The sequence below is a fragment of the Acartia tonsa genome, chromosome 11, assembly GCF_053477335.1.
Source record: "Acartia tonsa isolate MP-2025a chromosome 11, ASM5347733v1, whole genome shotgun sequence".
NCBI classification, from domain to species: Eukaryota; Metazoa; Arthropoda; class Copepoda; order Calanoida; family Acartiidae; genus Acartia; species Acartia tonsa.
This window is the reverse complement of record NC_137270.1, coordinates 20,562,293-20,574,843: the sequence shown is the minus strand read 5'-3', so window position 1 is coordinate 20,574,843 and position 12,551 is coordinate 20,562,293. Positions and strand designations below refer to the sequence as shown.

The 12,551-nt window shown below is 31.4% G+C and overlaps 1 protein-coding gene across 1 annotated transcript; it reads left to right on the top strand.

Moving 5' to 3' along the window:
• Positions 1-2,699: 2,699 nt before the first annotated feature.
• LOC145331420 (uncharacterized) lies at positions 2,700-10,712 on the top strand. Its single transcript, XM_080176056.1, has 11 exons — positions 2,700-3,209; positions 3,770-3,869; positions 4,448-4,511; positions 5,382-5,470; positions 6,167-6,235; positions 6,903-6,966; positions 7,436-7,517; positions 7,972-8,031; positions 8,710-8,779; positions 9,266-9,307; positions 9,937-10,712. Exons 1-11 carry the CDS (start codon positions 3,154-3,156, stop codon positions 10,036-10,038), a joined length of 798 nt encoding a protein of 265 aa, XP_080032182.1. The 5' UTR covers positions 2,700-3,153; the 3' UTR covers positions 10,039-10,712.
• The last annotated feature ends 1,839 nt before the right edge of the window (positions 10,713-12,551 follow it).

The following is a 12,551-nucleotide window of genomic DNA, read 5'->3' as shown; positions in this document are numbered from 1 at the left end:
CACAATTCTATTCGACTTTTCTTTCATTTTTGTCTTTAAAAATAAAACGATACTTTTATAATAAATCTGAATTAAAAATAATAGATTTGAAAAATAATAATATTATTGATCTCCTTAAATTAACCATTGTACAATAAATAAAATAAAATATAGATATGTAAATACTTAATAAAAGTTGTTTGTACTACTTAATTGTAAAAAAATGCGCTATTTATAATAAAATTAATTAATTACCTTACAAATTTTATGTAAATATTAGTTGGGCCCGTAAAATAAGTTTTGTTTTTGTACCAAGTATTTTAAAATTTATAGGTTTTCTCGAAATTATGAATTGTCAAAGTCCCAAAGTAACCCAGATGACGTCATATTAGAATATACCATTATTCTAATGTGACGTCATTCATATTGGAATAGACCATTATTCTAATATGACGTCATTTGGGATGTTTAGGCCAAAGGTTTTAAAATTCATCCCCTTTTTTGTAGGCACTATAAAGAGCTTTGTCAAAAACGAAATTTGTTTGAATTTACAAAGAAAAAATTATATTCTAATAGTATATTTCTAATAAATTTAAATCGGCCCAAACTGAATATTGTAAATAATGTTTTAGTCGTTCTCTCTGTGATAGTATTATTTTTTTTCTGGTTTTATTATATTTTCTCTTTTGTATAATATTTCATACAGTCATTTATTTAGTTAAATTTTGAAAAACATGATCAAGCCGACGAAGCTTTTTATCAGGGATCGGAAGCCGTGCGTAAGCCGCGTGTAAGCCTCAGTGAAATCGTCATTTTATCACTATAAAATTTAGCTAGATGTATAAAACTGTCTCTTTAGTAGACAATCCTTCTTTCTAAAATTTCTTTTTCTGCTCACAAGCAGGTTTAAAACTGAGGCTTATGCGCGGCTGAGGCGCGGCTTCCGAACCCTGCTTTTTATAGTGCTTTACAAATGACTTACTGGCCTACCATTGGGCAATTAAGTGTATACTGGCCTGCTATTGGTTATTTTGTCTGTGTATTGGCCTATCATTGGTCATTTGTATTGTATGGCGTCATTTTCTTTTATAAGCACTATAAAAAGCTTCAAAATTAGCACCAACAACAACAAAAAAAACAATAGCTGGATCATTAATCATATAGTGGTGAGCCGAGCCAGATTTGCCGCGAGGTGAGCCAGAGGTGAGCCACAGCTACTGCTAAAAAAAAAAACATTAATCTTTAAAAGATTTACGGCTCGGTGTGAGCCAGATCACTTCCCGGCTCGGTGGTATTACAATACGAGTGTTGCCGGTGAGCCGTAGGCGAGCCGCTTAGTGAGCCGGATCACCAATGCCATTTCGATTTAAAGATTGATACGCGGTTAGCCAGTTTCAAATTCGGCTCGCTCGTTGCTCGGCTCGGGCAGATCGGTGATTTAAAGATTTAAAAACAAGGTCTACAAATATTCTGGAATAACAAAGAATCAATTGTAACACTGGCAAATCTAGCAGTTTCCAAACTTTTTAACCAATAATTTTGTTCATGATAGTGTGGACGGCAAAAAAGTTTTTTTGTCCATTGTCTTATCTCCTAAATTATTTGCCAGATTTAATGATGTGCTAATTTTTTACGGCTGTAGGCAAAACATTTTAAAAACGAAAAATACATTAGTTCATTTTTCATATTGATTTAAAATATTAAAGCATACTTAATAAACTATTGTTGTTTTGATTGACTTTTAGAATAATTTAGAAACCTGTTATTATCCTTATCATTTTGTAAAGGAAATTTGTATGTAAAATTAATTGATAAATAAAGCTTTTTTCATACTATACAATTTTTTTTTCTCTATAAATTCTAACCTGAAATTGGATAAAATGAAAAAAAATGTATTAAAATGATCCCAAGTAAGAACCAGTAAAGTGGTCAGTTAGGTAGTTCTTACAATTTGTCTTGTTAGTGGTCAAATTATGGGATGTTCATCTACAATTTATATTGGCAAACTAAAGCAATTTGTGAACTAATAACCATGTTTCTCGTAATCATTCGAATCCGGTGGAAAGGAACCGGTTCTCATCCATACGAAAAAACTATTTCTAGCATCGTATTATATCCAGTTTTCTACGAATATAAAAATGTACAATCATATCCGTGGAAAGCCGTTTATAATACGATGCGAGAAATAACTATTATTGTTTTTTTTTAATTTGTTTCCTAAGCTACATTTTCCTTCCTCCAAAATAGTTAAAACCTTCCCTGAACCAATAAAAAGTTCCACTTTAAAGCAAAACTATATCGGTCTAGCGGTTAGTGAGATCTTGAGGAACACATAGCCCTCAGACCTCCTGTTACTTTATATATGCATTTCAAGGAAATTCATTTCCAGTTTGGCTTCGAAACCGATTAATGTCTGCTGGATTAGAACCGGTTCTTATCCATACTGAAAAATCCTGTATACTATCTTATTATACACAATGTTCCGCGATTATTAAAATTATAAGATTGAAATCAGTTTTATTAGCTGTCTATAATACGATGCGAGAAATAACTATTTATACTTAATCAATTGGAACAACTTGTGTCAATCTTAATTAGAAGTATTTAAATGTCGTCTTTTTTAAATGATAGCTTCAACAAAATTCCCCTTACATATCATATTATGAACCTTTCCCTCAGATATAAACACTAAACATCCTCCGTTTTCTGCTGCTTTCTCAATATTTATTCATTTATCTGCAATATCTGTGCTGCAAATTTATTCATTGTTTATGCTAAAGAAGTGATAAAAAATGTGCATTTACAACTATCAAATGCTTTCTTTATATCTAAATAAAATTTTCATTTTATTCTTTTGATATTTTAACCTATTTCTGTGCTTATCTAAATTTCTAAGGATGTATGAAAATACTAAATATTGAATAATGTTTTGATTAGTTTATAATAAACTCTTTTTTAATCTTATTGATTAAAATGTTTAATTATACACCTTACAACTAACTCCCTAAAGTATATTTTGTTGAATAATATGGAAGATAGATACACCTATCTGATAGGATTGGTTAACTTATTTGATGCTAATATATTTTAATTAATAGATAATATAGATATTTTTATGTGATTAGGATATTTTTATATGATATAATCTTTAGATAATTATTAAATATAAAAGAAATGAGTAAGGTTGGGAACCAAACCAGCAGCCAAGATCCACAGGCTGTGAATAGCAGGTAAGTGTTTTGGCTGAAAGAATTGCCTGATCATTATGAAACATACATGATATGTCGCAATGCATGTATCAAAGCTACACTATAAGTATTACCAGAAATGTCTGTAGGTTCATTTATTAAATTTATTTTTATGCTTTTATTTCTCAATACATTTTGTTTTAAAAGTGAATGGCTAACATTTTAACATTTGGCATACATATGAAAGTTTTATGTAGTTAATATTCATAACATCACCTATAGGGGTGGATTCAATACCCTCTTTTGCATGGATATTTAATGCGTATCTACTTTACATAACTTTATCACACAGTAAGATATATTCATAATAGCAGCTACGCCTCCCTACTTTTAATTTGTAGTTTAAAAAGAAAAAGTAAAAAAATGGGAGGGGGGGGGGGGGTTATTTTTTCTAGAGGGTAGATTTATCTTAGGATGGTCGTGTTACTCCTTCCAAGAACCTATAAAAACATATACTGTATAGCAGGTTAGCAGTTAGCGAGATCCTTCGGTACACACAGACAAGACAACAAGTTACTATGATTTTAGAATTATGTTTTCAGGATATTTGTTGGAAACCTGAACACTTTTCAAATAACTAAATCAGATGTGGAGCGGCTGTTCCAGAAATATGGCAGGATTGCGGGAATATCCATGCATAAGGTAATTTCTTTATTCATCGCATTGTATTGTATTATAGAAAAATCATAAATTTCATCTTATTTTTCGTGAAAGCAGTCTTTAAATTTTACGATACATAAGTTTTCTGTATGGCTTAGAACCTGTTTATTTTCGTCACTAGACCTTCTTTTTTTGCTTATTCTACCAATCAAAATTTGAAAATTACTTTAACTTTTGATATTACCTTTTTTTGATTACATTCTATAGAAAATAATCAGGGTTCTAAAGGGATAAGACAATGACCGAAAAATTGATGTACTTCCCCAATGATGATACACAAATTCACTCTTCATTAGATTATAATTAGTGGTTAAAACGTTTGGACACTCTACTTAATTAATCAACCAATAAAAATCCAATAAAAGTCCCCAATGTTTTAAGCCCATGAACAAGAAAACGTTATTTACAACTTTGGGGACTTGTGAAATAAGTATTCCAATGTCTCCTCCCTCCCTGGAAAATGATAGTCTATCTTTGTAACATTTTTTTTACTAATTGATTATTGTTGCGCTACTTTAAGATGGAATTGTCCTTTAAAAGTTTATTTTTTTTTATTTTAGGGATATGCATTTGTTCAATTCACTAGTCCATTTGATGCAAGATCAGCATGTTTGGGAGAAGATGGTAATTATTTTTAAGGATTTACGCGAAGAAAAAAAACACAATTTAAAACGCCTTTTCAGATAAGACGCGATTAAGGTCTATATTTTCTACAAGCGGCTGCGCACCTAGATGCCTCTAGGGGCACTAAAGGGTCGACTCCTTCCCTGTCAATTTTAGTTTTAAAAAAGAAAAGTGAAGAGAAAAATATAGTTTTGGAAGGGTGAAGGTACCCTAACCTAAAGATAAGAAATTGAACTATGTATTGATGTACATCCCTAGGAATAATGAAGAAACCACTTATTCTGTAGATTAAAATTATTGGTGGATTTGTTTAAGAACTGCTAGATTATACATCTAAACCAGGATTGAATAAAACTCTCCAGAGTTTTTAATCCAACAATTGTGTAAATTTTAATATTAATTGTCCCCTCCTTGAATAGAACTATCTTTGTAGGAAGGGGACAGTGAGCTGTTTGTTACACTAGTCCCCAACATTTTATAATATTGTTTTCTTAGGCTTAACAACTTTGGGGACTTTTATTGAAATTTGATTGGTTAGTTCATTAAGTTGAGTGTCCAAACGTTTCAACCACCAATTGTAATCTGCAAGTGATTTTGTGTATATATTGGAGATACACATAAATTTTATGTGGCAAATTAATTAATGTAAATCCCCAATGATGATACACAAAATTATCCCTTCTGTTGATTACAATACAAGTGATTGAAATTTTTGGACACTCAACTAAATGAACCAACTAATTAAAATTGAATTAAAGTCAACAAGTTTGTTAATCCAACGAATAAGACTTTGGGGACAATTGTATTTAACAGCCCAATGTCTCCTCACTTCCTTAATAGAACTATCAAAAAATAAATAAATAATTTTAGCAAAGTTGGTGTGCGGACAAATCTTGGATGTGAATATGGTGAATGAACCCAAAGAACACGTGACCAAACTTAAAGCCACCAAAAGAAAGGTATATTTTATTACGAAAACAATTAATATCCGCTGGATTAGAACCGGTTTTAAGCTACACTGAAAAATCATGTATAGCATCGTAAATAATTAATAACATGTGACCAAACCTAAAGCCACCAAAAGAAAGGTCTATTTTATTTCCAGTTTGACTTCGAAACCGATTAAAATCCAAATGATTAGAACCGGTTCTAAGCCTTATTTAAAATCGTGTATAGCGTCGTATTACAGACAATTTTCCACGAATAATAAATAAAAAATAAACCAATACCATTTGAATCAACAAAACTGGTTTGAAAATTATTTTTTTAAATTCTTATATCCGCGGAAAGCTGACTAGAATACGATGCTATACATTATTATTCTTTTATTTGTTAAATGCAGTAGACACGTTCATTTGAATAAAATCAACCCGCTTAACACGTGGCATAACCGTATCAAAACTATTGACGTTTCTACTGCTGCTATGTCAGATGCGCGAATTTAATAGTAGGGGAAATGAATTTGCGAAAAATAGTCGCAACTTATACCATGCACAGGCAGAGTATGAGTATGTTCAAGGTGTCGTGGAGAGGACTTGTACCCGAAGCTTCACCTAACCCCCAAGAGGAAAAAATTAAATCACAATAATTATTTAGATTACTTTTATATGTATATCAATGATTTTAATTGATCTTTTTATTTTATCTTTGTTTAGGAAAGTGTGGTAACTCCTACGGGGTTAGGCTATAGCATTGGAGCCCCAGGAGGCATTGTCACAAATCAGGTTATTATATTTTGTTATTCTTTAAGTTTTAATTTTGAATCTAAATTATAAACATTTTGAAATAAGGGACAACTAAGTTTGTATGTACTGGTGCAATGGATATATTACTACTTGGATCTTACACCAGATTTTCACTAATAAACACTTGCAATGAGCTAAAGTAACAATTCTCCTATTCCACTACATTTATTCCATCTTTCCCCCTCCAACTGGATGAACTAAATGACCAATAAATGACGGCAATTTTCCCCTTGTCATAATAACCTTACAGGTATATTCTACATCCATTATTGGTGCAATAGTATGCTAACATTGTTTTTGATTTAAAAGAATAATAAATAATAATACAGCAATAATGTACAACGATTGGCCCGAAGAAAGTACTGATAATTTAATGTAGCTAATAAAACTTTCAGTAGTGCATCTATTTTATAATTAAGAATTGTTTGTATACATTGAATATTAAATAGATAGCTGTGTTTAGTGCCCTAGGAAAATGGGGATAGATGTCACCGCTTTTGGCCCACCTATTCTATTGACGTCATAGTAGAAGAAAAAAAGGGTGTGTAGGGTATTTCCTGACGTCAATAGAATAGGCAGGCCAAAAGCAGTGATATCAATCCCCAATTTGATAGGGCACTATAGCCAGCTACATTAAATAATTTAGATGGATCAGACAGAACTTGGAGCAAAAAGAGCTAGAGTAGATGATGAAAAGAGCGAAGGAAAAGGTAAAATAAATAACTGTTAGTCTATATTTCAAAATCTCGTAAAATGTTGATGTCTTGATCTATTTTTTGCTCTTTTTCCACTTTCTGGGGAAGATTTTATGGGTCAACACTATACAAATATTAATCAATATTTCCATATTTTGTCTAAGGTACCATAAAATATACATTGAATACATTGAATCGATATATCATTGCTTGGAAGTTGCACCAAATTTGCATATAATCTGATAAAGTAATGCTTGCAGCTGACTAAGAAAACGATACCTCCACCCACCCACTTTACCATACCCATCTTCTTACCTCCTACTGGATGAACGTAATGACCAACAGATGAGGTCTATATTAGCTAAATTGGCTACAAGTTTTCTCCTGTAAATATATCCACGTATCTCATATATCCATTATTATGTTTTATCATCTAGTAATCTTGTATGAATGGATTAATACATATTTAACAAAACTATTTCAGATTCTACCCAAGACGAAGAAATAAATTTGGAAACCCTAAAATCCTACGAAACTCCTGATATTCTTATCTGCGGAAATTGCAGGTCAATAATTTCAAACTTTGGTCTCTTTCAAAAATGAGAATAGTTATTCATCCCATCGTATTATAGACAGAATGCATTCCACGGAGAGTAAAATGAAAATTATAAAAGGAGCCGAAATTTCAGGGCCAACAAAACTTCTAAAATACAGAATTCTGTTTATAGACATACTGACATCTGTAGGAATTGACTATAGAGATGCTTCGCTCAGAATATTTTTACTTATTGTAATAGGAATCAGTAAACAAAGAATCAGATCAATCGGATGATTTTATCACACAAAAAACTGTTAATAAAAAAGTTAAAATGTTTTAAATCGATAGGAAAAGTCTAACTTGCTTAAATTAACGAAAAAAGCTGTCCGTTACGTACGTATACGGACTGACGGACCGACCCTAATTACAGAAAAGCTTCGCTTTTTAAAAAATTATAAAAAAAATTTTTTTCTTGTTTTTAGAATGATATTCCCAACTATTGTGGATATGATTGAGCACAAACGAGTTTACTGTAAACTAAGGTAAACATTTAGAAATACAAGACTACAAATGGTCATAACTCACAAATATTAATATATTCCAATGTATAGACGAATGTTAAAAAATATCATAATGGATTTTTATAAAACTGAAAATATTAGTAAAGTAAAATATAATGAATTAGAAGAAAAGTTTTAACATTTTTTTAGACATACACATATTTATTCTATCAATTGACAAATACACATTCAATGATGTATAGAACGACTGGAAATATTTTTTTGAGCTTAAAGTCAAAAATAAATTTAAAGATCCACTGAAAAAATATCCAAGATACGTAACATTTTATACAGACATACTTTCATTTTTCTTGACAGATACACATAAAATTACCGTTAAAAGACTTATAAAACTAAAATGATTTTTTAATGCTTTTATTTAAAACCAGGTTTGAAAATCCCATAAACTAAACTTACCCACAAAAACTTTGACGGAAATAAAATATAATTCAAAGAGTCAAAAATTATATTAATATTAATAAAATCGTAGTTGTACAAAGTGTCTCAAATATCAGCCATGTGACGTCATAAAAATGAGGCACATGAGGGGAGAATTGAGGAAGAAAACCCCTAAAAAAGAGATGAATAATCCCTCATGTTTATGACTTCACAAGGCTGATTTTTTGAAACATTTTTCCAGCTACACAAAATATTGTTCAGATTTACATGTAAATGCGCGGATGAAAAGTTGGCCTCTGCTCCTTCAGATCTTAGATGTGCTCAATGCCAGGTAATTGTTATTTATTGCATCGTATTATAGACAGCTTTCCGCATATAGTAAAATTTAAAATTCAAATATCTTTCGACCCGAGGAGATGGGCAGGTTTTATATTACATTCAGTGGTTGAAACGTTTGGACACGAAACTTAATTAACCAAAAATGAGAATTAAAAGTCCCAAAATTTGTTAAGCAAACTAATAAGAAAACGTTATTATAAAACTTAGTTATTTATCGCATCTTATTATAGATAGCTTTTCGCGGATAGTAAAATAAAAAAATTCGCCGAAGGCCTGTGCTAATAAGACTGTTATTAATATTATGATTTTCTTTTTATCATTTATAGAAAATTGTCTATAATAAGATGCGAACATGATTTTTCAGTATGGCTAAGAACTGGTTATAATCCAACGGATATATTAATCTGTTTTGAAGCCGTACTGGAAAATGTAAGTTCAAAAACAACAAACAATTTAACAATTTAATCATAATTTTCAGACTGAATTTGCGGATCCTTGGGATCTTATGGAACACGTTCAGGTATAGAAGTATTTTTTTTTGGGTGCGAAGCTACTCTAAAACTCTTAGTTTTTGGTCTGTCATGCCTCTGTACTAAAGTTTAAGCAGTAAACGTGCACGTGGTATTAATTAATGGGGGTGGGGGAGCAAATGTTCCTACTTTCAATTTTAAGAACGATTTTCTTACACCATGTTTCCCGCATCATTTTTTTTATTTTTAATTTTTTAGTCTGTGTATTAGCCTATCATTGGTCATTTGGATTGTAAGACATAATTTTTTATAGGCACTATAAACTAGGGTAGGTCGATTTTGGACATTTTTATCTGGGACCTAAGCGGGATATTGCACTTGATATATAACGATTCAAAATTTATCTCAAGCCTTAAAACTGTTGGCGACACACTTACAATTGTATAGTTATTTGTGAACGGAAGTCAAAAAATTATTGAATCAGAACTTCATTGTGCTCCATGAAAAAGCAGGAGCAGAATCAGGAACTTTTGTCCGTTTCAAAATATCTCGTTCCAAGCCTGAGAAAATCTCAAAAAACCTCTACAATTTGGACAATTCTAACGCTAGAAACGAGATATTTTGAAACGGACAAAAGTTCTTGATTCTACTACAGTATTAACACCTTTTTAAATTGTAGGATGCCCACACAATGAATCTGTACAGACTGGTGGATCCGGACGACAACTTTAATGTGAGTGGCGACCCAGCCACCATCAGCATTGATTGGGTGGCCTGCTAATTCAGAGAGAGAGGAGACAATAGACTGTTAATTACACTAGTCCCCAAAGTTCTATAATAACGATTTCTTATTCGTTGGCCTAACAACTTTGGGGACTTTAGTGAATTTTGATTGGTTGCTTCATTAAGTTGAGTGTTCAAACGTTTCAACCACTAATTTCAATCTACAGAAGGGGCAATTTTGTGTATTATCATTGGGGATGTAATTTATCGGCCATTGTCTTATCCCGTTGGATCCCTGCTGCTCATCAGTTACTCAGTGACAGTACAATAGCAGATACACTTTACAAATTAATAATGGTACTATTTACGTCTTATCAAAGATATAACCAGAATCATAAATAATTAGGATAGTATTATTTTATCTTGTTTTCTATTAAACCCGTATTTATTTATAATTAATGTTCAAAGTCTAATTTAAACGTTTCATTTTGTATTTTCTATAAAAATTTAATAGTTTCGTTAAAGCATATTAAATAAATTTTAAAATCTAACTTCAAATGTCCTAAACAATTGCACAAAATAGTTCCTATTTTTAATTTAATGGTTCTTCCGTTGATTATTTTGAAAAGTATGCCAAATAGTTTAGTACTAATTTCGATAGTTGGTATGATATAAAAAGGACACAATAAAAACTGTCCCGAATTTGTATTAATTTTGAGGAACACGACTCCAGTGACGTCATATTTTTCTTTCCCTAAAAAGGGAAGGGGGGAAGAAAATCTCTTCAAAAGAGATGGGGAAAACCCACTTTTCTCCCATCTCTTTTTTCTTCCCCCCTTCCCTTTTTCGGGAAAGAAAAATATGACGTAACTGGAGTCGTGTTCCTCAAAATTAATACATATTCGGGACAGTTTTTATTGTGTCTATAAAAAGGAATACCTAACTTCATGTAATTCAACCTAATACTGCTATGCAAGTTAACACTTTTTAATAATTGCAATTATACTTACTTATGCATGTTTTACAGTATTTTTATTTTTATTGTATGGTTTATTATTTAATAAATAAATATTGATTACTAGTTAATTTTGATTTAATCTTTTATCTGTTTGTGTTCGAGTCAAACTTAAAAAGTTAAAGCGAATACTTTTTATGGTACCATTTAGAAACTGGCATAAAAAATAAAAAAAAATAAAAAAGCGCAACTAATGTTATACAGGGAGTAAGGGAGGGGACAATGGGCAATTAATTCAATTTAAGAGTTAGTTCTGAAAGGCCATGAAATCCAAATTTATTCAGAAAATTTGAAGAAAATTGTAAAGGGTGTGTCAATCAAATTCAGAATACTATAAAATAGGGTGGGTCGATTTTGGAATTTTACATTAAAAGACATTGGCAAGGGTTACTGGGCCAATATAAAACCCTGTGAAACTTGAAAGAGGTTTTTAATCTAAAAACAACGGGCGCGAGGGGGGTATCAAATGTGCCCGCCCACTTAAAAACTAAAAATTGAAATTCCTTCAAACACAGGCATGTTGCATATCAAAATGACCGCATTGAAATGCTGATTACAGATCTGAAAACCGTTTTGAAAAATATTGATTCAGTCTGAAATGATATTCAAATAACCTACAAAAATGAACATTTTTGACTAAATCAGCTGATTTTAGGTACTTAATGAGATCTTATTCAAACTAAGAGCAAAACTTTTGAAACTTAAATGGGGCTTATCAAACATATATATGACTTCCGCAACTTATGATAACAGTAAAATCTAAAAAAAGGGTGAAATGGACCCACCCTACTATAAAATAAGAAAAAAATTCTAAGAAAAAAAAGATTTATTTGAATATTAGATTACCAGTACATCAGACTGACGTAACCATCCTGTAATTAATTACTAGAAAAATCTTCCTGGAACTCATTCACCCCATATCATAAAATGCAGGGATCGGAAGCCGCGCGTAAGCTGCGTGTAAGCCTAAGTGAAATCGTCATTTTATCACTATAAAATTTAGCTGGAAGTATAAAACTGTCTCTTTAGTAGACAATCCTTCTTTCAAAAATTTCTTTTTTCTGCTCACAAGCAGGTTTAAAACTGAGGCTTATGCTCGGCTGAGGCGCGGCTTCCGAACCCTGCTAAAATGCAACTAAAAACAAGAATTAAAATTAAGGGTTCTTAGATTGTTTATTACATAAATATTACAATAAAGTTTCTATCAATGAAATTTAATTTTTTGGAGGAAAAAAATTGTTAAAACCAGCCATCTCATAACAAATTTTTCTGTCTGCTATATTAAAAACTAACTCAGCGAGTTAGCATCAATGATATGCTAGTACCCAAAATCAGCCAATTCCAGCACATTCAAATTAAGCCAGTACCCAAAGTCTGAGACTCCCAAAATTGAATATTCGATCCATTGTCCCCTCCCTTACTCCCTGAATGTGATACCAGAAGGAAGAGAGAATTGATTGATTGGTTCAAGTTTTTGTACAAATAATTTTCAACTACGTACTTAATGGACAATTTTGTGTATCATCATTGGGTGTTGATAAATTTTACATTATCTT